Consider the following 26,291-nt stretch of genomic DNA (forward strand, 5'->3'; position numbering starts at 1 on the left):
CAGTCCTCTTGTCCATTCATATTACCAGGCAAATCACAATTCTACCAACTATGCAGGCTGAGAGGAGCAGGATTGGGATGAGGGGCCAGCCTTTGACTTGAAGTCCAGTAATCCTTCTATTCTACAACTGACCCTCTAAAATCTAATCTCAGAATTCTCCACAATCAACTGCTTTCCAAAATTACAGAAAATAATAGGGCCCATTATCTGCAGTTTTGCTTTCTGGGGTTTAGTGGGCAAACAGCTAGAGGTCGGACTGAAGACAAGAGGATGGCTGTCTTCTGCTTTCACTTTTTAAAAGTTTTTTTTGGGGGTGGGTAAGAAATATGTAATGCCAAACTGGGAGAGAGAGCACATATGTAAGAGGATCAACAGGTATTTGCTTATATTGCAGTTTCAGCCATCCATGGTAGATCTTAGAATACGTATTCCCTGTGGATATGCGGGTGTACTGTACTTCTAAATTAGCAAAGGGCAGGGGCTTCTACTCTCTAGTTTTCAAAACTAGCCAAATGATAAACTTTTCAAAAAAATGGAATTGAGGCACAATTTTAAAGAACCAGAGAAACTACATACAGAATAGTTAAGAGGCTCTTTAATTAGGAAAAGACACACAAATTTGCCACAGAGCTAGATTCAAATGGCAAATGCCTCCTTAGTCTCTGGAAAGGAAAGTATATGTAAACAGGTGGTTATAATTGACAGTTTCTCTTTTTGGTGGACACTTAGATCAAAAGTGAAGAACCTGGGGGACAGTTGGGTGGCTCAGTGGATGGAGAGCCAGGCCTAGAGATGGGAGGTTCAAGATTCAAATCTGACCTCAGACACTTCCCAGCTGTGTGACCCTGGACAAGTCACTTGACTCCCATTGCCTAGCCTTTACCACTCTTCTGCCTTGGAGCCAATACACAGTATTGACTCCAAGAGAGAAGGTATGGGTTAAAAAAAAAAGAATGAAGAACCCGATTCTATCTTGGGCTTCTGGTCTCCTCCAAAGTCTCAGGGACCTAAGGACTGCTTTGCTTCAAATGCAGTCTTTCCTCTGCTGTCCAAATACTATGGAGGAAGCTTTTCTGACTCTTAGGCTGGAAATGTAACTATAGTTTCAAGTAAGGGCTAGTTTCCTTATTTTAGTGTATCTAGCCTTTGCACACATGAGCTATGATCCCTTTCCACTAAAACTTTCCTTGGAAGGCCCCCAGGGGTATGGAAGTGATTCAGGTCTAACAAGATCATGGATGTCAGACTAGAGAGCCAAGCTCTTCATTGTTACATATGAGGAAACTGAGGGGAGCAGCTTCCAGTGGCATGAATAGTATCTTCTTCCCCAGGATGAGTCTCTAAGGCTGACTCAACCCTGAAAGATAATCAATAACCACAGTTCATTGTATTCAAAACAACTGAGCCAGGCAGGCCCTACCAAAGGCTAATCAGCCCTTAAGAGAGTTCCATGCCCTAATGAAGCAGCAGAGTGGGCCTTTAGCAGAGGATGCTTCAGAGAACCTGTTTAAAATAAAGGCTGGGCTTATTACTCAGGATGTAAGTGACTTAAAGACATGAAGGGTACATTGGCATTAAGATGAGGACAAGCTCATTTAAAATGAGAGTCCACACTTATTGTGATCTGGCTTTAAGATCTTTAAGCAGGTCTTTGTAATAAGCAAGATACCTCAGAAGAATGATCTCTTTTTGTCCCTCCACACACAGACCAGCCTCACTCTCCCAAGGCTGGATTTAAAAGATTATGGAAGTAGAAAGCCCAAAAAGAGATAGGCAGGCACTGAGTTTAAAGTAGCTAAACTTCATAAGGCCTGTTCCTCATTGTTCCATTCCTAATTCACATTTGGGAATAAAGGCAAAGAAAAGAAAAAAAAATCTCTTTGCATTCAAGATAATCATTTCCAGCCTGGGGGTAAACCTCTAGCCCCCAACTCTACAGTTTTCTTCAGAACAAAAATTGTATTATTTTAGCTCTCAGTTGACAGCACTCCTGGGCTGATGTGCATTCCAGAAGAAAGAAAATGAATGCTAATTCAAATCCTTGTATTTGGCTCCTCATCTCTCCTCCCAGTTGCCTGCTGTTAGGTCTTCCTTCCCAAGGCTTCATATGACCAAACTACTCCTACCACCTGCAAAACCCAAGCCTGCTCCCAACTGGCAGGTCACTTGTTACCCACAAGGCAACTAATTCCCCAGGATCCTAAATTCTGGGTTCCTCGGAGAGCCTGTCCTATCCTCTTCCTCCCTTGGAAATGTGAGGGACTTGGAATTTAATTAATCATTATTTGCAAGCAGACTAATTGCAGGGTAAGCCCAGGGCTAGGCAGCCCACACTGGGGCAAATGAATATGGTTCCTTGTGCTGCTTCTCCTGGGAAGGACCTTAGGAGACAAATGATTGACGGTCTCGCTAATAAGCTCTAATTGTGGACTTCACAGGCTGAGGGAGCCACAACAGAGGTGGTGAAAGGGCAAATCATAAACTGTCCAACTAATGAAGGAAAAGTGTTCTGTCTGCTGAGGGCCAACAACCCAAAAAGGAAACTGAAATGAACTCTTCCCCTTCCCAGTCTAGTCTCACCCCACTCCAGTTCCTTCAAATATTGGCTGGAAAGCACTTGGGGGCAGTAACGGTCAGCTCTACAGCAAGGACAGGATGCAAGTGACCCAGGAATCAGGAGAGAGCAGGGAAAAGCCATTTTGTGCTCCCTGTTGCCACCATTCTCTCCTAACAGATTAATGCCAGAGAAAGGATGGGAGCTGATGGCTCACCAACAAGGGTCCGAATCAAAAGGGCACTCCATTTCTACTCTGGCCTCTAGTCCTTGCCCCATGCAGTAAGTGGTTTACTCAGGTGCCAACATTGCCATGCTTGGAGGGGACAAGGGTAAGGGTAGAAGAAACAAAAGGGGTAGCACTCTTCACACTTACTGCTCACTCCAGATAGGACAAAGGATACAGAAATGCCTTGCCTGCAACCATACAGCTCCCCACTGCACTGGGGCCCCAGACAAGTCCAACCAAACACAAAGGAGCAACTCACTCTTGGGCTAGCCTCCTTTCTGCAAGGGCAGAGGTCTAATAACTGCTAAAAGCTGGCCCCACATCCCAAGAAGCTCCCTAGACAGCACAGCTATTTAAAAAAAGGTTTTATTGTTGCTCTTTTAACACCATGGGCACTTTCCAACAATTCCTTCCAACCAGAGAGAATTCTCCCTTGTCATGATCTATTTATTGTACACATGTAATATGTTGTATCTTACAACTACGCTGCATGCTATATGTTCCATAAAGGCATTTATCATTCAGCAAACATTAGGTGTTTACCATAAGTCAGATACCAGGTGTTCAAAGACTGAAGCAAAACATAGCCTGTCTTTAAGAAACTTCCACTCTTCCTGGCAGAGGGGAACACACAAGGATGTGGGTGATACAGAGAGTACTAACATCATCATGGCTGGGGGTGGGGGAAGCTGACAAAGGAAGGCTTCCCCCAAGAAAATACAATGATCTCAGCTGACAGAAGGCGTTCCTGGAGGTCAGGGACTGTTGCACTTTTGTCTTCCCATGCTCAGGCATAGTGACTGACAGACACATGGCAGGGGCTGATGAAGTTGTATTGACTCATTTCTATCTCTTAGCCCATTGCTTTACTCCAAAATAAATAGTGTTTAATAAATGGGCATTGAATAAACAGGAAATGGGAGCAAGCTGGGATTCTGAAAGGCAATTCCAGTAGACAATATGCCTACCCAATTCCAAGCTAAAAGGTCAGCAAAACTATGGGCCTCACATACAAAAATACATGGAATTATGAAAAAAAAAAAAAGTCATTTGCATGTACTCTCTAACAAACAGATTCTACTACTGAGACTATACCCCAAGGAAGCTACAGACAACATCCAACATTTGATTTAATTCAGAAAATAGTCACCTACACTAAGTGCCTAATGCTGAAGCTACGAAGACAAAATCAAAAGGGTCCCTATATCCTCCAAAAGCAATACTCTCTTTGAAGGAACAATTTGAATCCTTGCAAATCATTTCAGGAGAGAAAGAGTACTGGGCCTCACTGTGCAATGAAAGGCCTCTGACAAGAGGTAGCCCCTGGGCAGATCTGATGAGGTATTGGTGAACAAATGCATTCCAGATATGGGAGGATGGTTTGTGTGAAGAAAAGGAACCCTAGTGAGGACTAGGAAGGCTGAGGGCCTAACAAAGCACACCCTTCTGCTTCCAAAAGAAGTCTAAGCCTTACTAAACCAAATCATTTTGATACATATGAAGCTGTGTGCCAATTGAATGACAAATGAATTGAGAGAACCAAGGAAAGGCTTAGATGAAGCAATGTAGAGCCAAAAGCAAAATCTACACAATGACCGCATAATCACAACCACAATGTACACAGTCAACATAGAGAGCTTAGGAAGCTCTGAAATGCAACATTAACAGCATAAAGACAAAGGGAAATAAGCTAGAATTCTATTTTACAAAGAAGCCTTATTTGGATGTTGTTGCTGAATCAAAATAAAATGTAACTAAAAAAGAATATATGCCTCACCAATTGGGGTACCATCAAATAAATTCTGTGATTAGGATGTAATGGAATATGACTCCTATAAAAGAGAATGAATATAATGAATTCAAAGAAGCATAGAAATACTTCAATGAACTGATGCAGAGTGAAGTAAGCAGAACAAAGGCAATAAGAAGAAACAACAAAGTAATCAAAATGGAATGTTGCAAAATAAGATGGGAGTAGGACTTCTGAGTGTGGTGGACTACATCTATCAGACTTTCAGCACTTTGGCTAATTTTGCTGAACTCCTACTCCTCCCTGCCCTTTTATGATTACTTTCTGGAAAGGGGAAGGAAAGCTACGCTGGGAAATGTAGGTAATATAAAAACAAAAAGTTATCAATGAAAATATGTTTTAAAAATATAAGCCTGGGGTCAGCAAAGTATGGCTCTTTCTGCAGGAACCATAAAGTCAATTTTTTTCAGGCGCTGTTACAGGAGCGCACACTGTGAGCACTGTACAGCTCTCACAAAATTACATTTTAAAAAATGTGGCGTTTATGGCTCTCACGGCCAAAAAGGTTGCCGACCCCTGCTTTAAGGGCTCACCCACAGAAAAAGGAATAGACTTGAACATGGCTTGAAAGGGCAGAACTAGGAACCATGGGTAGAAGCAAAGGAAGGCAGGTTTCAGGTACTGGAATAACAACAAGAACTATCCAACAGAGGAGGATAAAGGAAGCCTGTGGGGTTTCCAGGGAAGCACAGATAACTGACTATATTGGGGAAATTTGTTGAGAGGATACAGGTGCCAGAATCCCAGAGAAATGGGAACTAGCTCTAAGCAGAGGGCCCAGGGAATCTAAGGATAAAGGGGGAAGGTCGTAGCTATAGAAGAAAGGAGTTAGCAGAAAGCATGAAGAGAATGAGGAGAGACCCTTGGAAAACACATGATGGAAACCTCAAACTGGAAGTTGTAAGAGACACTATACTTTTAAAATGGTTGTAAGAGAAACTATACTTTTAAAATGATCCAAATGAGCAGCATGCACTATGCTGCCTGAGCTGTAAAATCATGTCAGAATCTTGGTAATACAGAATCCACTAAAATCTGAATGAGTCTGTGCTTCCTTCTACTTTTTTGGGGAAAAGACTTGCTAAACAATGGGCAGGGTCACTTCCATTTTAAGTAGGGCACGTCTGAAATGGCCTTTTCTTATTATTCTAATCACAAAACAGGCTTCTCTCTTGGGTAGAGTGAGCAAACAGACCATATTCACTTCCCTGCTCCCGATTACATTGTTGCCTAGGCTGAGAAAGCCATTTTCCTCTTCCTTTCAAGCCCAAATCAAGCATTTTCTCCTCCAAAAAGCTTTCCTGGATACTTCTAGTTCTTCCTCTCAGTGTTCAGTTAAGACTCCGTTTATGCTCCTCTAAAGAAAGGTGTAGTGTAAAGGGGAAAGCTTTGGAGTTAGGAAAAGTTTTGAGTTTTCTTTTCTGTGCAGGAGGGATAGTAAGGCTTAAGCTACCCATTTCCCTGGGTCATTGTGAGGAAAAGTGTTATAACCCCTTGGTGTGAAAGGGGCAGAGGATCAAGTTTTACTTCAACTCTGTATTTCCCCCAGAGTCTAGCATTGGGCACTGTACGCAGTAGGTCAGCTGTCTATCCACTATACCATGTTGCCCTTTTCTCATTCTTCATCTGACCCTGCCTCCTCTTTCCTCCCTCTCTACTTCTATAAATGTGTACATTAATATCTACATATATGTAAAATGTCAGACATAAATATATATCCTTTATGTGCATAAAAAAACTGCATTTCTTCAAACTTCTATGTTATGATTTTCACCATTTTGGATGGAATTATCTCTCAATGACTCCAAATTTTTATGGTTTTCCTGTTCTAGAATGAAGGTTGAAGAGAAAACTCAGTGATGATCTTCACATAATAATGATAAATTAATTAGGATGACTAAAGGAGACAGCCATCCATCCATCCATCCATCCATCCATCCATCCATCCATCCATCCATCCTCTAGAGTTTCCTAGAATCATTCCTACAGGGTTCCCCTGAGAAGCACTAACACATGCATCAGGTTAAGCCCCAAACTAAGATCTACCTATAGGTCTCAAACACTGCCCTGTCACAATCTCTAAATCAGTTATGACTGCTCTAATTCCTCTCTATCATGTCCTGCTTTTCAACATTTGTCTGGATTCCTACTAGAGAAAGGCAAATATGTCAGTGAGGAACTATGTAGGGTTGTTTATAAAAGATATTTAGCCTGGAGAAGGGAAAACTTGGTAGGGACGCAATAGCTGTGTTCTAGTATCTGAAGGGCTGATGAGTGGAAAGGCGATTAGCTCTGCTCTGTTGGTTGCTAAAGGGAAAACTCCCTAATAATTAGAGCTGTCCAAAATTCAAATCCACAAGCATTTGGGCTGCCATGATAGAGATCTTCAAGGAACTACTAGACAATTTGGTAGGTTAAAAAAGTTCGGGGGCTGGGTAGCTCAGTGGATTGAGAGAGCCAGACCTAGAAAAGGGAGGTCCTAGGTTCAAATCTGGCCTCAAACACTTCCTAGGTGTGTGACCCTGGGAATTAAGTCACTTGATTCCCATTGCCTAGCCCTTTCTTACCACTCTTCTGCCTTAGAGTCAACACAAAGTATTGACTCCAAGAGGGAAGGTAAGGGTTTTAATTTAAAAAAAAAAAAGAAAAAAAAAGTGCTATTTTTTGGGGGTACAAGTCAGTCTTTGTGACTGCTGGGGGTCCTTTCTAATTTGGAAATCAATGATTTTCTAAAGTGACTTTGTCCTCCAAGGTTTTCCAGCAAGCAGTAGCAGAGTCGGGTCCCAGGTCTCTGGCTAGTCCTCTTTCCCCTCCCAGCTTGTGAGGGTCACAAACAGCCATAAAAAGAGATGAAAAAGGCCCATTCGGTCTACAGAGTCCATCATCCTGCCAGGGCAGGATGTGAAGTATGAGATCAGATTACCTTTTATCCTAGTCAAACTACAAATGTTGTTAGTGGTCATAAAAGCAGCCAGACCCAGCCTTGACTCTGACCTCTTGGTAGCAAAAAAGGCCCCTTGGCTGCCATGGTTCTAAACAGACTGGTATCTCCTACCTTTTCATGGAGGAGATATCTTCCCCTGCAGTTCAGGATTGGAGGGGGGGGGGGAAGGGGGGGAAAGTGTGGGCTCTGCTCAGTTTTCATTACTATCTCAAATATCTCAATCAAGGGCCTCCTGGATTTCCTCCCTTCCAGGCTAAATATGCTAAGCTTTGCAAGCCCTAACTGGCTTATAATGCACCACTGTGGAAAGTCAAGAGCTGTGACCGGCAGCACCTGTAAAAACATATTGAGGAAGGATGCTTGGGGGCAGGCGGGGCACAGCTTCCCAACCACCAGAAGCCAGGTGTCCCAATATATGGTCCTGGCCTGGTGAAAAGCAGGCACTAGTGCAAACTGCTTTTTATCTTTCATACTGTCATCCAAGAAGCATGGACCTCAGCAACATGCAGATAGATATATGTGGCCATGATACTTCTTAGTTCATAATCTAGCTTTGACTGCCCTGATCTCTGCCAGGATCCAATCCCCAGGCCCTAGAGTTGGCGGCAGGTTTCTTGAACTGTTCCTCTTTGAGGCAAAGGTGCTAAGCCTGGATCTCCCATCCAACTCTAGAATCCATAAACATGGAAACGTCATTTTTTTCTTGCTTCAAAAAACCTAGTTTTGTAAGAATCCCCACATAGTAGGGGAATTCAAGTTAGTCAGGAGGCTTAAGAAGAGAAATGGCTCCCCCACCCCACCCCATTAATAGCATTACAGAATGCAGAAATGAAAGTAGATGATACACCAAAGAAATGTGTTGTGGTGGAGAAGAGAGGTGTGGAATGAGAAGAAAGCTGCAGGTTCAAGTCCCTGCACTTTCTAGCTGTGTGTCCTCAGCATCTGGACCACCTACCTTACAGGGATGACATAAGGAAATTGTGAGCAGCTATTATTGATGGGGATGTGAAGTGACTAAAGTCCCCTATTTGGGTCCTCAACAAATATCATTCTATTAAATGGAGCCAAATCCTGAGGACAAGCCTTTATCTGGAGAGACCTCAATCAATATATTGATTCTGAGCATCAGGAGGAAAAAGGTCAAACCACAGCACTATGAAGTCACAAAGTTTTAATGAGGCTCATCTGAACATTTTGAGGTCAAAAGGAAGCTTCTTTAACATGAATATTTATTAAAACACTACTCTATTGGGGGGAGGAGTGGAGATAAATAAAGAGCAAGGCAGTTCCTGTCCTCAAGGTGCTTTATTCCAGTAGGAGAGTTGACATCAAGAGGGAAGTGGTGGCCAGGGAAGCAATGGCCCAGGTGAAGCCAAGGATCCATAGCCCCAGGGTATATTGGGCTAAAAATGAACTCTTCCTGGCATGGTCTCTGGCTATATGGTTTGAAAGGTGGTTTTGCAAGGGGGCAAAGAGGAATGACAGGAGAATGAAGCTACAGATAAAGCTCCAGTAGCTCCCCAATCAAGACCTCTCTGACAAAACACAAACTCCTCTGCCTACTGTTTAGAGCCTTCTGCTGCCTTATTTCATACTACTCTCTTTCCCTTCCTGAACTTGGCAACTGATCTTGCCTCAGGGGATTTGCCCAAACTGGTCCCCCATACCTGTAATCTTCTTGCTTCTCATTTCCACTCTCAGAATCCTTCCCTTCCTTCAAGGATCAGTTTAAGTGCTCCCTTCTCCTTCTCTTCCCCCACCCTCCCTGATTTCCCCCTTGTCAAATTATTAGTGCTTTTCACAAAATTTTCACTCTTTGGGTTACCATGCACAAAACTGCCCTGTGTGTTGAGTCCCCCCCCCAATACAACATATGTTCCTTTGAAGCAGACTGCTTTGGGTGTGTATTTCTAGCACCCAGAAAAGTGTCTTACAAAGAGCTGGAGCTTAATAAATGTTTACTGAATTAAACTGAAATATAGCTAATACTCAGAGGATAATAGCAAGCCAATTCCCTAGTTTCACAAATGAAGGCTAAGGCTCAAGGCCAAAGATCAGGTGAAGAGGAAGACAGATTTGAGAATTACAAGATCATAAAGATTACCTAATTAAAGCTGCTCATCTTACAGATAACGAAACTGAGAACCAGAGAAGCTAGGTGTTCGGAGCAGAAAAGTAGGTGGCAGAACTCTGATTCTAACTAAGACCTCTTGATTCACAGTCCAGGGCTTCTTGGGCCACATCCACATTGCTATTGCCTGCCCCAAACATTCCAGGAGTTGTAAAGTTATAATTTCCATAGTAACTTTAGATACATAAGTCATCCACAAAAGAGTTAAATGGAAGAGAAGTACTGTGAATTGTCACTAACATGGAAGGAAGGATAGAAGTTCCAGTTGACAGAGAAATGGAATTCCTCCAAATGGCAGATTAAATTCTTAACAGCTACAGACCTTCCTACAGTAATTCCTACTGATGGCAACTGTGGAGAGGAAGGGGACAAAGGCTACTGCAAACACTTCCAGTTTTACATTCCAAGTGTGCAGATATAGAACTTGCATAAATGTAGTTTTCAGCCAAGAAAGCAAAGAAAAAGCAACTAAGGCCCAGTTGGAGAACTGAGCTGGTCAAGTTAGGCAGGGATGGGGTGGAGGTCACACTTGAGTGGTTTCTCCTGTGGGTCAACATGGGCTAACTGCTACCAGCATAGACTCAACCCAGCCAGGGTGCAGAGCTCAGGGCTGGCTTTAAAAGTCACAAAGGGGCAGAAGAGAAAACGGTGCGCTCCTTTCCTCAAAGGGCTTATAAGTTTCACAGAAACACTCATGATTGAATGCCTTTCCCCCCACCCCTCCTTAATTTCGAAAAATGATTTGGGTTTACTGGGACACAGGAGAAATGTGGGCTGCCAGATCATTTTTTAAAAAAAGATAGTGACTTATGTCCATACAATTCTAACATCTGATAGACTTACATTCAATCCAAACAAGACCTTTAGTAAGTGTGTGTAGTGACTAGTTGTTGGGAGATAAAAGATGAAAAATAGTACAACTTGTTCTTAAGGAATTTATAACTATAGTCATATTATATATATATATATATATATATAAAATATAGACATATAAATTATAACTGATGGATGTGGAAGAAAGGATACTTATATGTAACATGATGAGATCTCCCCTATATAGAGCATTTTCAAGTCAACAGTGCTGTCCTCCTAACAGTTCTGCACATAGTGTAAACCTATTTGGATCCTTCTTTTAATAGGGAAAAATCCAAAGCTCTGAGAAGTGTGAGGGCTCACAGGAGGTTTGATCAAGACTAAGGTAAAACAAAACAAGGGAGAGAAGGGGAAAAGACTAAGAAATTCTGGGGGAGGGGGGAGATTCTTTACCTTATCCTCTCTAGTCAGATGAAAGATGGGGAGAAAATCCATTCCCAACTCTTAAGGATAGAGGAAAGAACATATCCCTATCCAAGACTATGTCATCTCAATGGTAAGCCAACCTAGAGCATTGGGGTGTGTGTGTGTGTGTGTGTGTGTGTGTGTGTGTGTGTGTGTGTGTGTGTGTGTAAAGCNGTGTGTGTGTGTGTGTGTGTGTGTGTGTGTGTGTGTGTGTGTGTGTGGAGGATATGACCTGGGGCAGACGGTAGCCCTTCAATACATCTCATTTGAGGGAAATTCAAGCCCTCAACTAGAACTGCCACATGGTATACATGTGTTTCTTTCCTTGTGAACACTAAGATGGGTTCCTAAGTGGAGCACCCACAAATGTCAGGGCTGCTTATTCTAGATGGGAGTCAGGAAAAAGGAATGTACATTGGTGCCAATTGATTAAGGCTGCTCCTGGAAGGCAACCACCAAGGCTAATGTGAACATAGTATTGGTCCTAGCACTGGGCAGCAGCACATTCCATGCACACTTAGTATATGTTCATGGGATGAACTGCTGAGAGACTACTCTAGAACACACAACCATTTGCTGAGCATTAATTCAAGAAAAATCTCAAGTACCTGATGAGGGCCCTATGTTGGGCATTTCAAGACACACAGGGAATGAATGATATGGTCATTGCATTCCAAGAAAGCAGAGGCCTGGGCTGGGCCCTGGGGGAGGTAGAAGGATGAAAGCAGGTTGTGTTGGAGTGAGCTCTGAAGAGAAAAGAAACTACTTCTTCCACCTCCTTTCCCCCATTCATTTGATCTGAAGCAGTACTAATCCAACTGGGCCCAGAGAAAAACAGGTCCTTTCCTCCTTGAACAGGATGAAATAAAGGCTACAAACCTCAAGCTATTTAATGCACTGGTTAATAATATTCAATATTTGTCCTCACCAAAAAATTCAAATACCTTCCAGTCATAAACACCAAGGGAGGACAGGTTAGGAGAAGAAGGGGACTCCAAGAAGCCCCATTACCTCTTTTTGAAAGAAATCAAGTCATTAGATCTTGAGTCAGACCAAGCTCCCCATTCCCTCCTCCATCATCTATAAGCTAAGAGCTTCTTCACCTTTAAGCAGGGACATCTGCCTCTCTGGCATCGCAGGTCTGGGAGTGAAGTCTCCCTGGGGGACTCAACCCAGGGTGGGGACACACAAAGGGCTCACTTAGATCAACTGGGATCCCTCTGCCATTCAGATGCAGCCTATTTACACAGTTAAGTTGCTCGCATGAAACCCCCCCCACACACACACACACACACACATTTTTCCAAGGAATGGAGTTCATTAAAATCCTGCTGGAGGCCTTTGGCTCCTGCACATCTTTCCCTTATAAAATGGTAACTCAAACACAGGCTGTCCTAGAAGGATCAGTTCAGAGAAGTCAGCAGATGCCGTGTGGGTCTGGCTATAGAACAACGAATTATTCATGCAATTCTCTCACATGAACTTCAGAGACAATTACTGAGCACAGGCAGAAAGGACTTAAGAGTCAGAAGGTCTGGGTTCAAATCCTAGCTCACCCACTTAATTACCCCAAATGGGCCACCTCACCAAACCTCTTCCAATTTTCTTTTTCTAAGGAGCTCTCTACTAGCCCACCCAATCTGTGCCTAGACATACCCCTCCACTGACATGTATCCAACAAATGACCATCTAGCCTGTACCAGAAGCTCCCCAGGAAAGGGGAAGCCCCACAACCTGTTAAAGCAGTTCACTCTTCTATCTTTTGGTCAGCACTAATGGTTATAGCAAATTTTCCCTGACATTCAGCCCAGATTTGCCTTTTTTTTCAGTTTCTGTTTATCTTTCCTAGTTCTATTTATTTGCTGATCATCAATTTTCCCACATGTAAAATGCCTGAAGGAGTCAGACCTAGGGTTCTTAGCCTGGGGTCCATGAGATGATTTTTCTTAAAATATTTTGATAATCATATTTCTAGGAAATTTGTTCCCTTTGTAAACTCATGTGTCTCATTCTGTACATTTACAATCATGATTCTAAGAATGGTTCCATGACACAGAAAGCGTTCAGCACTATTATCCTGAAGATTTCTTCTGAGTTCTAATGATCTGAGGATGAGAACAATGGTGACAGACCTACCTGCACCACTGACCTCATAGGTTTCAAAGGAGACCACATCTCTGTGCAATGTTAACTCTTAAATGAAGCCTGATGGGACACAGGAAGAGGGGGAAGAGAAATGGGTTCAAATGAGCCCAGCAAGGGACATTTCCACATGCCAGAGAACTGGGTTTGTACTACCTCAGCACTATTCACGCAGATAACAACCAGGCCTCATTTGAATGTAGCAGCTGAGGGGACCACCCAGGGAGTGAATAAGCCAATCCTGCAGGTCAGCCTCCTTAGCAGCAGAGTTATGGTTTGGTTGCAGAAACCTTAGAATCCTGCCAAAGTTCCTTTTTTTAAAAGAGGCCTTTTTGTTGTAAATTTATCATCAGAATTGATAAAAGAAACTGAGGCTCAAAGGCAGGCCCAGGTTCAAAACCAAATACTCAAGTTCCCAAGTGCCAACGGACAATGGGGAATAGGGGAAACACAGATTATCTGGAATTCAAATACTGGCCTTTCCATTTCCAAGTTGGGTGACCATGGGCCAAGTCATCACCAAACATCTCTAGGTCTAAATTTCTTCATCTGTGAGTAGACTTAATGGTCTCTAAGATTCTCTGCTCCCATTCTGACTTCACTAAGTCACTAAGTGAAAACCCGGTTACTTCTATTTCTGATCTAAATGTGGATTAATCATACCAAATTGGGAAGACCCCAAGACCAAGGAATGCCCCCTTTATATTTAAGTGCTCTGCCAAAATCTAAATGAAGGGATGACTTTCTGTGAGTCTCTCCCACACTGAGAGTTGGGAGCATGTTCTGCATTCAGGTTGACCATACAAAGCAGTGCTTAAGCTTGCCCATTCTATTTTGGGAGGGGACCTCTCGCTACTAAAGGAGGAATATGCTGAGACCATCACAGCTCAAATTATCAGCTGCCTGGTGAAAGTGTCAGGATATTTCCTCTACCTCAGACACACAGGCCCAAGAACTTTTTCTACAAAGGACCTTAGGACTCTTCCCACAAAGGACAAAATCAAAGCAAAGATTCAGATTCCTAAGGGACAGGGCAGGCCTCAGGGCCACTGGGGAAGCCATGGAAACTGCCAACCTGTACACACAGGAAGGTTTTCTGAGCAGATAAGCAGATTTAAGGCTATTTTTGGTTTACTTTTAAAAGGCAAAGGACTGATGCTTTGGGGGAGTGCCAATTCTAAGATGTGAATGCCTCAGCTCAGGGCTCCAATATAACCTCTGCCAAGACCTGACTTTCCCTGCCAACAAGCAGAGATGCCAAAGAAGGTCAAAAACATTTGAAAGCTGAAGGTGCTCCTCTAACTTTTTCTAACTTTGACCTTCTTTGACAATTCCTGGACTAAGAAGTTACATATTTATTTTTGACACAAAAACTTGTGTACATGGATGCATCAGAATACAAGGGACATGCCTGCCCTTTGATCCAGCCATACCATTGTTGGGTTTGTACCCCAAAGAGATCATAAATAAACAGACTTGTACGAAAATATTTATAGCTGCACTTTTTGTGGTGGCAAAAAGCTGGAAAAGGAGGGTATGTCCTTCAATTGGGGAACGGCTGAACAAATTGTGGTATATGCTGGTGATGGAATACTATTGTGCTAAAAGGAATAATAAACTGGAGGAGTTCCAGGTGAACTGGAAAGACCTCCAGGAACTGATGCAGAGTGAAAGGAGCAGAGCCAGAAGAACATTGTACACAGAGACTGATATACTATGGTAAAATTGAATGTAATGGACTTCTGTACCAGCAGCAATGCAACGACCCAGGACAATTCTGAGGGATTTATGGTAATGAACGCTACCCACATTCAGAGGAAGGACTGCAGGAGAGGAAACATATAAGAAAAACAACTGCTTGAACGCATGGGTCGGGGTGGACATGATTGGGGATGTAGACTTGAAACTACCACACCAATGCAACTATCAACAATTTGGAAATAGGTCTTTATCAAGGACACATGACAAAACCAGTAGAAATGTGCGTTGGCCATGGGTGGGGGGAGTAAGGGGGGTAAAGGGGAAAGTAGGAGCATGAATCATGTAACCATGTTAAAAATGAATATTAATAAATGCTTAAATTAAAAAAAAAAAAAGAATACAAGGGACACATGGATCAGGAGTACCTGGCATTTACTCCAATCTCTTGGGTTGCAAAGTATTTTACAAGTACAGGAGCCATGCAAGATTGTGAATCAGCCTTAAAAGCCCTATCTGACAACAAACGAAACTGAGGCACGGGGGGTTGGTGGGGTGTAGGTGCTTGCTCAAAGACATCTGCAATGCAGAGAGGCAGAGCTGAGCCTGGATCCAAGCATGCTGCCCACTCCTGCCTCACCTGACGACTGCCTAAGCAAGATGGAGCACACGTTGATGGGAAAGGAAGTCTGGAGAGACAGGGGCTTTAAACTGGTCCCCAGACTTTCCATGGTGCCCAAGTGACTGAGACAGGTGGACACACATACACACAAAGCTTTAAATTTCAGTTTTCTCCATTGTAAAATGGGGATAACCATGCCTGTAGGATCCAATTCACAGAGCTACACTGAAGATGAATGGAAATGTACCTAAAAATATTCTATAAACCTTAAAGTCTCCCAAAGACCTAAGACTATACAAAGACTAAAGCCAGCTCAAGCGAAGAAAGGTATGGTTAGAGAAAGCAGACCACCCTGGCCTGGCCAAGTGCTTCTCTTCAGTACTCATCTGCAGTGAAGCCAGATAAATTCCCCTACAGTTCCTGGCAAAGACATCTAAGGAATGACATTTCCTTTCTGGAGAATGTTGGCAAGTCCCTAAAATTCCTTTCCGTCTAAAAACCATAGCATTTTTTTGTTGTTGTAAAAACAATGTCCTCTTCATTTTGGGGGGCAGGTGTGCATGGGAGGAATGCTAACAATTTGCACAAAATAGTTTACCTAATTCTACAACATCTTATTAATCACTGGGTACATGAAACAAAGGCACCTATTTTGAGTTTCCAAGCTTCTCTTAAAATTCAGAGAAAAGTCATAAACTTTTTAAACTGGGGGATATCCAAGAAGGAGCAAACTACAGATGAACTTAACTGCAAAAATCCTGCTTATAAATTCAGTAAACATCTATTGACTCCAAACATAAAAGAGATAGTGAGTTCAAATAACCAGTTTAGTTATGATGACATTGATGACAAAAACTCAAAAAAAAAAAAAAAAAAAAAAAAAAAGGGACTATTTTCTGTTCTGGTTGTACTGTTAGTCAACAGAGAATGATCACAAAATAGATCTACTGGAGGTGAGGGCTAGGAGGGCCCTTAGAATACAGGATGAGAGAGCTGGGAAGGAGACCTTAGAACAAAAGGGAGCTGGAAGACATCTCAGAACACAAGACTGTTTTAGAGGAAATAAAACAGTTAATCCAGCTCCCTCATTTTGTAAATAAAGAGAGACCCATAGAGGTGAGATGCCATGTCCAGGGTCATCAAGACAGCCTGGGCAGGCTGGAGCTCAAGTCCATGCCCACTGTCTCTCTGCCAATGACCTCTCTGTTTTTACCATGTTCTCTCCTGTACATTGACACTTTGTGTTTAACTGACAAGGTCCTGGAATTCCTTCTAAATTGAGACTAAAAATGTGCCCAAAACAAGTTCAGAACCTCTCACATTCTGCTTCTTCAGGAATTCCCAGCCCAGGTTCAAGGTCTCTGAGGACATTTAGCTAAATGACAGCATCTGATTGCAAAGGGTACCCTTTGCAGGTTTCTTGATTTATGCTGCTCCTCCAACAAGACACTTCCCCTGCTGAGGCTGGGGATTTTCTTTGGCCATCCCTCATGCCTAAAATGCTCTTCCTCAATCTGTCTTCTGGCTCCCTTCAAGTCCCAACCAAAATCCTGCCTTGTACAGAAAAAGCCTTTCCCAACCCTCCTAAATGCTAGGGTTTATCTGTACAGAGTTGTTGGCATACTGTCTCCTCTATCACACTTTGAGTTCCTCACATTTCTCAACTTAGCAGGGAGGGCCCTAGCCCAAGGTAGGTACTTAATAAAAAAAAAAATAGACATTACTTATATAAACAGAAAATGACTTACTCATCTGAGATAATGTGGAATGAGAGGAGAGCACTGAACATGATGCTCACTGCCCTGCCTGGATGACCTTGGATAAATCCCAATTTTTCTGAACTTCAGTTTCCTGAGCTATGGAAATAAGATAAGGGCCTTATGACCTTAAACTCCCCATTATGCCCCACTGCCCTGCTTCCAAAAGTTAACAATTCAGGATTTCTATGCCTATAACCTCCTGAATACAGCCCCATCTCTATTCTGACACTGTTTCCATCCTGGTATAGATCCTTATCACCTCAAGTCTGTACTACTACAATAGCTGCTGGGGTGTCTGCCTGCCTCAAGTCGTTCCCCTCTCCAATCAGTCATAAAAGTGATAAAGAGCAGGTCTGGCTATATCATACCCACACACCACACCACTGCTCCTCTAAACTCCAACAGCTCCTGATCATATCCAGGATCGAACATAAAATCCACTGTTCTACCTAAGCTGGCTCCCTGCGACCTTTCTAGTCATTCTACACCTTGCACTGTGCCCATGTATACTCCTCCTTTCAGGGTCACTGGCCTCTCCTTGCTGTGGCTCAAACAAAACAATCCTTTTTTATCCTCATATATTTCACTGCCTATACCAAGCCTGGAAGGCTCTCGTTTTCTGGATTCTCTGACAAGCCATATCTAAATCTCCTCTTCTACAAGAAACCTGTCCCAGACTCCTTCAATGTTCATGCTTTTGTGTTATATTGAGAGTTTCTCTGTACAGAGCTGTTTGTATGTTGTCTCCTTCATTAATATTATGGATATCTCAAGGGCAGGGACCATTCTTTCACTTTTCTCTCTCTCCCCAGTGTTTAGCAAGGTCCCTGGCACATAGAAGACAGTTAATAAATATTAAATGATTGAATGCTTTCATCTACTTCTTTATTGTATTGGCCATGTGCCTTTATTATTTAGTTTGTGTGATATGGGTGAGCAGTCTTCCCTAGAAGACTGAAAACTTTATGAGGGCAAGAGTTGTGTGAAACATTGCTTTGGACATTCCAGGTACTCAACCATATAGTCAACTCCAACTGTAGTGTTGCTTAGAAGATGGGAGGCCTGGTCAGGAGTGGCATTTTCTCAATTCTTTAAGTCCAGCCAGAAGAGGTGACCAGTAAATCTAAGCTTCCATGTCGCTGACTGACCCAGCAAAGCCTGGGTTTTGTCAAAGCCTTCCTCTGATCGCTCCTCTCACCTGCTGCTGGAGCTCTGTTTTGGTTTGGTCAGGCCATATATTCAGTCACTTTTTTTTTTTTTTTTGCCACAAAGCTCTTTTTCCCCAATTCTCAAACTCTGCCCCCTGAAGAATTTCCCACCTCTGTCAACAGCAGACTGGCTCCCTAAAGTAAAGGACCATGGACTGAGGAATACTGAAAGGTCCTAAAGCCAGGCACTTACCAAATCAATCAAGTCACTGAGGTTTTTTTCAATTTGCTGGGGAGGCAGACGCCTCATTAAGTCCAAGGCACAATCCAATTGCTGGTCACTCTGAGAAAAGAAAGACAGAAGCAAAATCAGTGTGAAAACAAACAATAATAGCGCAATGATAATTTTAATAGCTGACACCAAAATACTCCCAAACCTCAGAAACAGAATCTACTCGAGAAATGAACCTTGAATTTTTAATTTTTCTATTTATAAACTTAAAAATCAAACAAACATGAGTATCTCAATATACCATTGATTCCCAAAGTGGGCACTACCACCCCCTGGTGGGTGCTGCAGCGATCTAGGAAAGCTGTGATGGCCACAGGTGCATTTATCTTTCCTATTGCTATTAAATTTTTAAAAAAAATTAATTTCCAGGGACACTAAGTAATATTTTTTCTGGAAAGGGGGCGGTAAGCCAAAAAAGTTTGGGAACCACTGCAATATACAAACAAAAAGAGTATCTATGAAATCCCAAACTTCTGTTATATAGTTTCTTAAAGCAAATATTAAATTTAAGATGGAATTAATAAAATCATCCCCCTTTGACACATCTCTTTTCAGAAATGGCCAATATGCCTATATGTGTCAAGCAAAATAAATACACACACACACACACACACACACACACACACACACAATTTTTAGTTCATAAAACAAAATGGATGAAAAATGCTAAAGACTGTAAAGTGTACTTGGACAGGTAGTTCACTGAGTTCACAGAAATATCCTTCAAGGGAGCTGCAAATAGACAAGTTGTCAAGCCCAGAACAGAATGCCCAGAGAAATTCCATATGAGAAACCATACAGTTCTTTTAATGTCCCAAGATGCTCATAAAGGCACATCACTATAAAAGCCCTTCATGGGGGGGGGGGGGGGAGTGGGATCACAGATCGTGACTTTGGTGGAAGGACCCTAAGAGAGCATTTATCAAACCATCTTCCCCTGTCCCGATATTACAGATGAAGAAATTGACTCTGAAAGAAGTGAACTTCAGTGAATTGAAAGCCAGGCCTAGAGATGGGAAGCCCTGGGTTCAAATCTGAACTCATACACTTTCTAGCTAGGTGACGCTGGGCAAGTCACTTTAACCCCCATTGCCCCGCCAATGCACAGTATTGATTCTAAGACAGTAAGGGTTTAAGAATTAAAAAAAAAAAGTTAACTGTTTTGCCCCATGTCACACAAGTGACATATATGAGCTGTCACCATCTAGAGAGGATAGTAATCCTGATACCACCATCTACTAGCTATATTTCTTTGGACATACCATGTAACTATTCCAAGGTCAGTTTCCATGTGTTGCAAAATGGGGAGAGCTATCCTGTCTACCTTACAGCACTATTAGAACACTCAATTTAGATAAATTATGTGAAAATGTGTAAACAACTATAGGAATATAATATATTTATTCAAGTAATTTATTAGTCAAGCACCTGCCACAAAAGCAAATCTCTCTACCAGGAAGTAAAGACATATATGGTAGGCCTTGCCCTCAAGGAGTTTACATTATAGTAACTTTCTATACAATGCCCATTTATTATTATTTCTATTAAAAAGATATCACTCTCTTGTGGCAAAACTGGGACATTAATGCATTGCTTGGGGGGGGGGGGGGGGGTTTGAGAACTGATCCAACCATTCTGGATGGCAATTTGGAACTATGCTCAAAAGGGCTTTAAAAGACTATCTGCCCTTTGACCCACTGTCAAAGGTATACCACTGCTGGGTTTGCATCCCAAAGGGATAATAAGGAAAAAGACTTTAAAAAAATTATTTCTATCTACGCTCGTTGTAGTGGCAAAAAAATTGGAAAATGAGGGGATGCCCTTTGATTGGGGATTGGCTGAACAAGGTGTGGTATCTGTTGGTGATGGAATACTATTGTGCCTAAAAGAATAATGAACTGGAGGAATTCCATGCAAACGGGAAAGACCTCCAGGAACTGATGCAGAGTGAAAGGAGCAGATCCAGGAGAACATTATACACAGAGACTGATACACTGTGGTAAAATCGAATGTAATGGACTTCTGTACCAGCAGCAATGCAATGACCCAGGACAATTCTGAGGGATTTATGAGAAAGAACACAACCCGCATTCAGAGAAAGAACTGTGGGAGTAGAAACACAGAAGAAAAACAACTGCTTGATCACAGGGGTCCATGGGGATATATATGACTGTGGACTCTAAATGATCACTCTAGTGCAAATATTAATATGGAAGAAGGTCTTGATCAATGATACATGTAAAACTTAGTTAAATTGCTTGTTGGCTATGGGAGGAGAGGAGGGAAAGAATACAAATCATGTAACCATGGAAAACTATTCTAAAGTAATTAAATAAATAATGATGATAAAAAAGCTATCACTCCCTTTGGGGGAGCTAGGTAGCACAGTAGAAAGAGAGCCAGATTTGAAAATGAGAAGTCCTGGGTTCAAATTTGATCTCAGATACTTCCAAGCTATGTGAACCTGGGCAAGTTACTTAACTCAGAATGCCTAGTCTCTTCTTAGAATTAACAGAAGGTAAGGGTATTAAAAAGAAAATAAAACAACTAAAAGGCACTGTATCCTCCCTCCTCATTCTTATGATCACTGGCCACATTCATTTGTAGACCTTGGTGCAACATGTCTGCTATGCTAAAGAAAAAGTTTCCTATCTGGTTGTGCCTATTTTATCAGGAACTATTTTATTTTACCCCCACTTCACACAGGCCCACTTCACACTGACACCACCAATAAACCAAGGGCTAGCTCGTTTAATGAAACATCATTTCAATGATCAGAATACCCCTAGTTGTGCCAACATGCATTAATCTAGTGAATGGATTAGTGCCTCCTGTCATTGGGAGGGGCTGTAGCATAGCTCTTACTTAGCTCAAAAGAACTTAAGAACTGCCAATACCTCTGTGTCCTGTGAAGTCCTCCCCAACCATGCTAGGCCTTCTCTTGTCCACAAAACATTAAAGTGAACCCCTAAATGCTTCCAACCAAATGGATTCAAAGCCCTTAAGCTACGGTCACTTTAAGATTTTTCCAAATCAAATGAAAGCAGCCTGAGAATATGTTCTAAAAATCTTGCCATATAAAGACAAAGAGACACACAGTGGAAAGAATTTGAAAGTAAAAGTCCAGGGAAGGGGTTTTTTCATCTAAACTATGTTTCTCTCATCTGTCTGGGGTCACAATCCCCACTGGGCTTCATTCATCTGTAAATAAGGAGGTTGTACTGGCCTAACTCAGGGATCTTAGGTGCATAGACACAGAACTGGAAAAGACCTTGGAAGAAGTCACCCACTCTAGCTTTTTCATTTTACAGATGAGGAAACTGAGGCTCAGAAAGGCAAGTTCTATGAGACTCACTAAATTAATTAGGACCACTCATCCAGAACTCATAGTAATTTCAACAGAGGCTAGGTGGAGGTTTAGCTTTTATTTTTCTAAGGAATACAAAATAAAGAGGGAGTTTGTAAGATTACTTAAGAAAAATATTTTTATTCAGTACAAGAAAATAAACTACAGGAAGGAATGCCCTCAGGAGCTGATTCTTAGCTTTGCTGCCCCACCTGCACTATTCTAGGTCCTATATTTACCCCTCAAAGGAAGGATGCAGCTTTCAGATATACTTTTAGATAGATATACAGCTTTCAGAGATATTATCAATCATAATGCTGCAGAGAACTCACTGAATTTGAAGCCTGAAGCCCATAGTGCAAAGCCAGAGTCTATTATATAAGCATTCTATGTACCTTTCTGGGCCTTAATTTCTCTATATGTAAACTGGTTATGACAACTGAAATTTACATATCACAATCCAATCCAATAAATATAGATTCAGTCCTTACCAAGTGCAAAGCACTGCATGCATAAAGATTACCCCATCACACTATGGGGAATAAGATGTAGAGATGAACTACACCAATGAGTGGCTACCTATCCAGTACAGACGCCTTGGATGGGCAGTGTAGACACATTAGCAGAATCCAGAATTTAAGAGATGGTTAATATGCTGCATTTGGGAAACTTCACAGTACCTGCAGCTCTTTGCTACAAAGGCCTGCTACATAATTAACTAGCTTCCTTTCATTTTAGATCCCTATCTGTCTCCTGCTATTCATTCCAGAGTTAGCTTCACTTTATTATATCCCCTAACTCATTCGTCAGGGAGCCAAAATATTCCTTTGTTCCCCACTGTCCCTTTCTGATCCTCCCTCTGCTGTCATAACTCGGCAACCTCATCTCCTCTGAGGTTCCCCTTATCCAAATATATCAAATCAGGTCAATAAGCATTTAAGTGCTTATGATGTGCCAGACATTATGCAAAGAGTTTGAGATACAAGAGAAAGCAGAAAAAGTCCCTCTCCGCAAAGGGCTCACATGGTAATGGAAGAAACAACATGTAAATAACTAGGTCCATACCAGACATATACAAAAGTAGGCGTGGGAAGGTAACCTCAGAAGGAAAGGATTCAGAGCAAAACCAGCTCACAAGGTTGCTATCTGGCTCATTCTCATAGAAAAAGCCCCATAGAAAGCTTAGCTATTCTTCATCATTCAGAGAAAGATAGCTGGAACCAACAATGGGCTAATGATACAGAATGATGTGAAATGGGCACAAGGAGGGCCTCAGTCTGTGACACGTAAAGAGGATTCTGTCCAGAAAGCCTATAAGGGACATGGATGAGAGCTGCATGGTTTAAAAGGAGGGGCAGATGGATGAGTCTCCCCAAGGATGAGTTCATAGATTCATGGGCAAATGGAAACATTAAAACATCCTCTCAGGCTCTTCTGACCTAGGAGTGGACAAACCCTTTCCTCTGCTTAGTTTGGCAGAAACATGGGTGGGATTTTCTCCAAAGCTTCGACAGTAACTCCAACCACTCATAAAAGGAGTCCAGACTGGCCTATATTAAGAGATAGAACTAATCTGTCATCTATCTGCATGCAAACAATTAATGTGCTCAAGGGATTAAAAAGTTTGTTCTCATCCAACAAAGTCAAACATGACCCTATTTTCCTTCTAATTTAAAAGCTTGCAAGCCAAGTCAATCCTTTCTTCATAGACCAGCAAAAGCAACCTTCTACTACCTCTTCTGGCTTTGTTTCAAGTTAAACCACATACCAATGAATTTCATGAAATCTTACTATATACTTCCATTTGCAAACCAGCCACCATCACCCTTTGAAAAATTCAATCTGTTTTCTGCCACGTGTTCAGGAACAAACTGTGCTCCAGGGCTATTAGCTGAAGAACTCTCAGGCAAACCCCAAACCAACCCACACTGCTTGTCTAGAGGTCGTATGGGGAAAGCTGCACATTCTGGATTAATAATCATTGTTTTAAGTATTTCTCCCACTGTCTGATTGTACTCCAGCTCTCCCTCTGGGGAGAGCAGCAATGATTACAACCATGCATGGAGAGAGATGCCGTAGCAAATCCAAATACAGACATTCCCTTTGGATGACTCGTGCCCATTGAAAAACTCAAAACCCCATCAAGTGGCCCTGAGAGACAGTGGCAAAGGCATGAATCTTTTAACATTTGAGGACCCTATGGTTCATCCTGAATCTCTATCATAGTATCCTCTAGGCTAGGCTTTGGTAAGGAGGGAGAGGAAAGGAATGTTTATCACGATTAAAAGGCACAGTGCATTATAGGGTCTCTTAAAAATCTACAAGTGAGGTTGCTGGGAGTGAGATACAGATACCAAGTAAAAAACAGCCTAAAAAAAAGGGCTAACAAAAACTCTTATCTTCACCTAGAGGGGATATTCAAGGAAATTTGGAGGCAAAGGGAGAAGGGAATTTCTGTACTTCTTTGCATCTTCAGAGTATCTTCATTAATTTTCTGTTAAGTGTTCTACTACATGCCCTTTCTAATATCACCATACATTCTACATTTCTCTAGCCTTCTTAATAACAAGAACCAGGCAGGTCAATCAATGCAAAATATTACAATTTTGTTTTGAAATAAAAATGTTCATCTTAATATCTCTATTTTCCTTGTTTTGTGAGTTTTTAAAAATGCACAGTTAATTGATGTAGTTTGAGGTATTTTTTAATTTCCAGGTCCTTCTAGTGTTAACTACAAGCCAAACAAGCTTTTTTCTTCATGGCTTCATGAACACCCATTATGGAACTATGCCATGTAGTACAGAAGAGTTATATGCTCCCTCTTTTTCCTTTTTCTTTGTCTCCTTGCAGGCAGGTCTGGTTGTACTGATTCATTCCTTCTACTCCTGGGCTCTGGTTGACTCTATACTAGCTTCCTCATTGCTCTCCAATCTATTAGCTCTGTGCTCTCAAAGTATATATAACTAAACTTTCTTCTTAAGCACTGAATGGTCCATTCAAGTATCTAATTTTGAGAGGGAGCTACTGATAAGTTAATGTGATTATTTTCATGGTTTAAAATATGTTAAAAGTTGGGGCAGCCATATAGAGGTATGCAAAAAAAATGCTCTAAGTCACTTAATTAGAGAAATACAAACCAAAACAATTCTGAGATATCTCACATCTATTTAAATTAACTAAAATAAGAAGGCAAAAGGACAAATATTGGAGGGGATGTGGAAAAATGGGAATACTAATACACTACTGGTGTAATTGCGAAGTAATTTTGGAGAGCAATTTGCAATTATGCCCGGATAGTTACGAAACTGTATGTACCCTTAGACCCAGCAACTCGGTCTGTTTCACAAAGAGATCATGGAAAAAGGAAAAAAATCTTTATGTTCCAAAATATTTATAGCAGTTCTCTTTAAAAACTGAAGGGATGCTGTGTGACCCTGGGCAAGTCACTTGACCCCCATTGCCCACCCTTACCACTCTTCCACCTATGAGACAATGCACCGAAGTACAAGGGTTTAAAAAAATAAATAAATAAAAATAAAATTAAAAAAAAAAACTGAAGGGATGTCCAACAATTGGTGAGTGGCTGGACAAATTATGGCATATAATTGTGATGGAATACAACTATACCATAAAAAATTATGAGCAGCATAATTGAAAAAATATTTTATTTTTCTTCAATTACATCTAAAACCAATTTTTAAACATTTTTTTTATTTTGAGTCCCAAATTCTCTCCCTTCTTACATCCCCTCTCCCATCTGTCCCTTTCTACCTTGAGACTGTAAGCAATCTGACAGATTTTATATGTGCCATCATGTAAAACATTTTCCCATATTAGTCATTATGTGAAAGAGCTGTTAGATGAAAAAAAAAAGAAAGCAAAATACAGTATGTATCAGTCTGCATCCAGTTGCCATCAGTACTTTGTCAGAGGACAGAGGGCATTTTTCAGCATTAGTTTCTGGGACTGTCTTGGATCACTATGTTGCTGAGAATAAGTCATCTACAATTTTTCATCAAATAAATAGTGTTGTTATTGTGTACAATGTCCTTCTGGTTCTGATCACTTCATTTTGCAATCACAGTTCAGGTAAATCTTTACAGGTTTTTCTGAAATCATCCTGCTGGTCATTTCTTATAGCACAATAGTAATCCATCACAATCATAAACACAACTTGTTTAGCATTCCCAAGTTGATGGACAACCCAGGAACAAGTTAATTTTTTAAAAACTTGATGGGGGCAGCCAGGTAAACTCAATAGATTAAATGCCGTCAGGAGGTCTTGGACTCAAATTTGACCTCAGATACTTCCTAGCTATTTAACCCTGGGCAAGACA

At 41.6% G+C, this 26,291-nt stretch overlaps 1 protein-coding gene across 2 annotated transcripts in view; it reads right to left on the reverse strand.

The window, feature by feature from the left end:
- The window catches only part of CAPZB (capping actin protein of muscle Z-line subunit beta), a 168,114-nt gene that overhangs the window by 79,115 nt on the left and 62,708 nt on the right, over nt 1–26,291 (reverse strand). For both annotated transcript variants that reach the window (XM_044667820.1, XM_044667819.1), the window contains exon 2: nt 18,570–18,659. In XM_044667820.1, coding sequence (XP_044523755.1) covers nt 18,570–18,659 — 90 coding nt within the window. The remainder of the gene's footprint in view (nt 1–18,569; nt 18,660–26,291) is intronic.

This window comes from Gracilinanus agilis, chromosome 3 (assembly GCF_016433145.1).
Source record: "Gracilinanus agilis isolate LMUSP501 chromosome 3, AgileGrace, whole genome shotgun sequence".
Taxonomy (NCBI): domain Eukaryota; kingdom Metazoa; phylum Chordata; class Mammalia; order Didelphimorphia; family Didelphidae; genus Gracilinanus; species Gracilinanus agilis.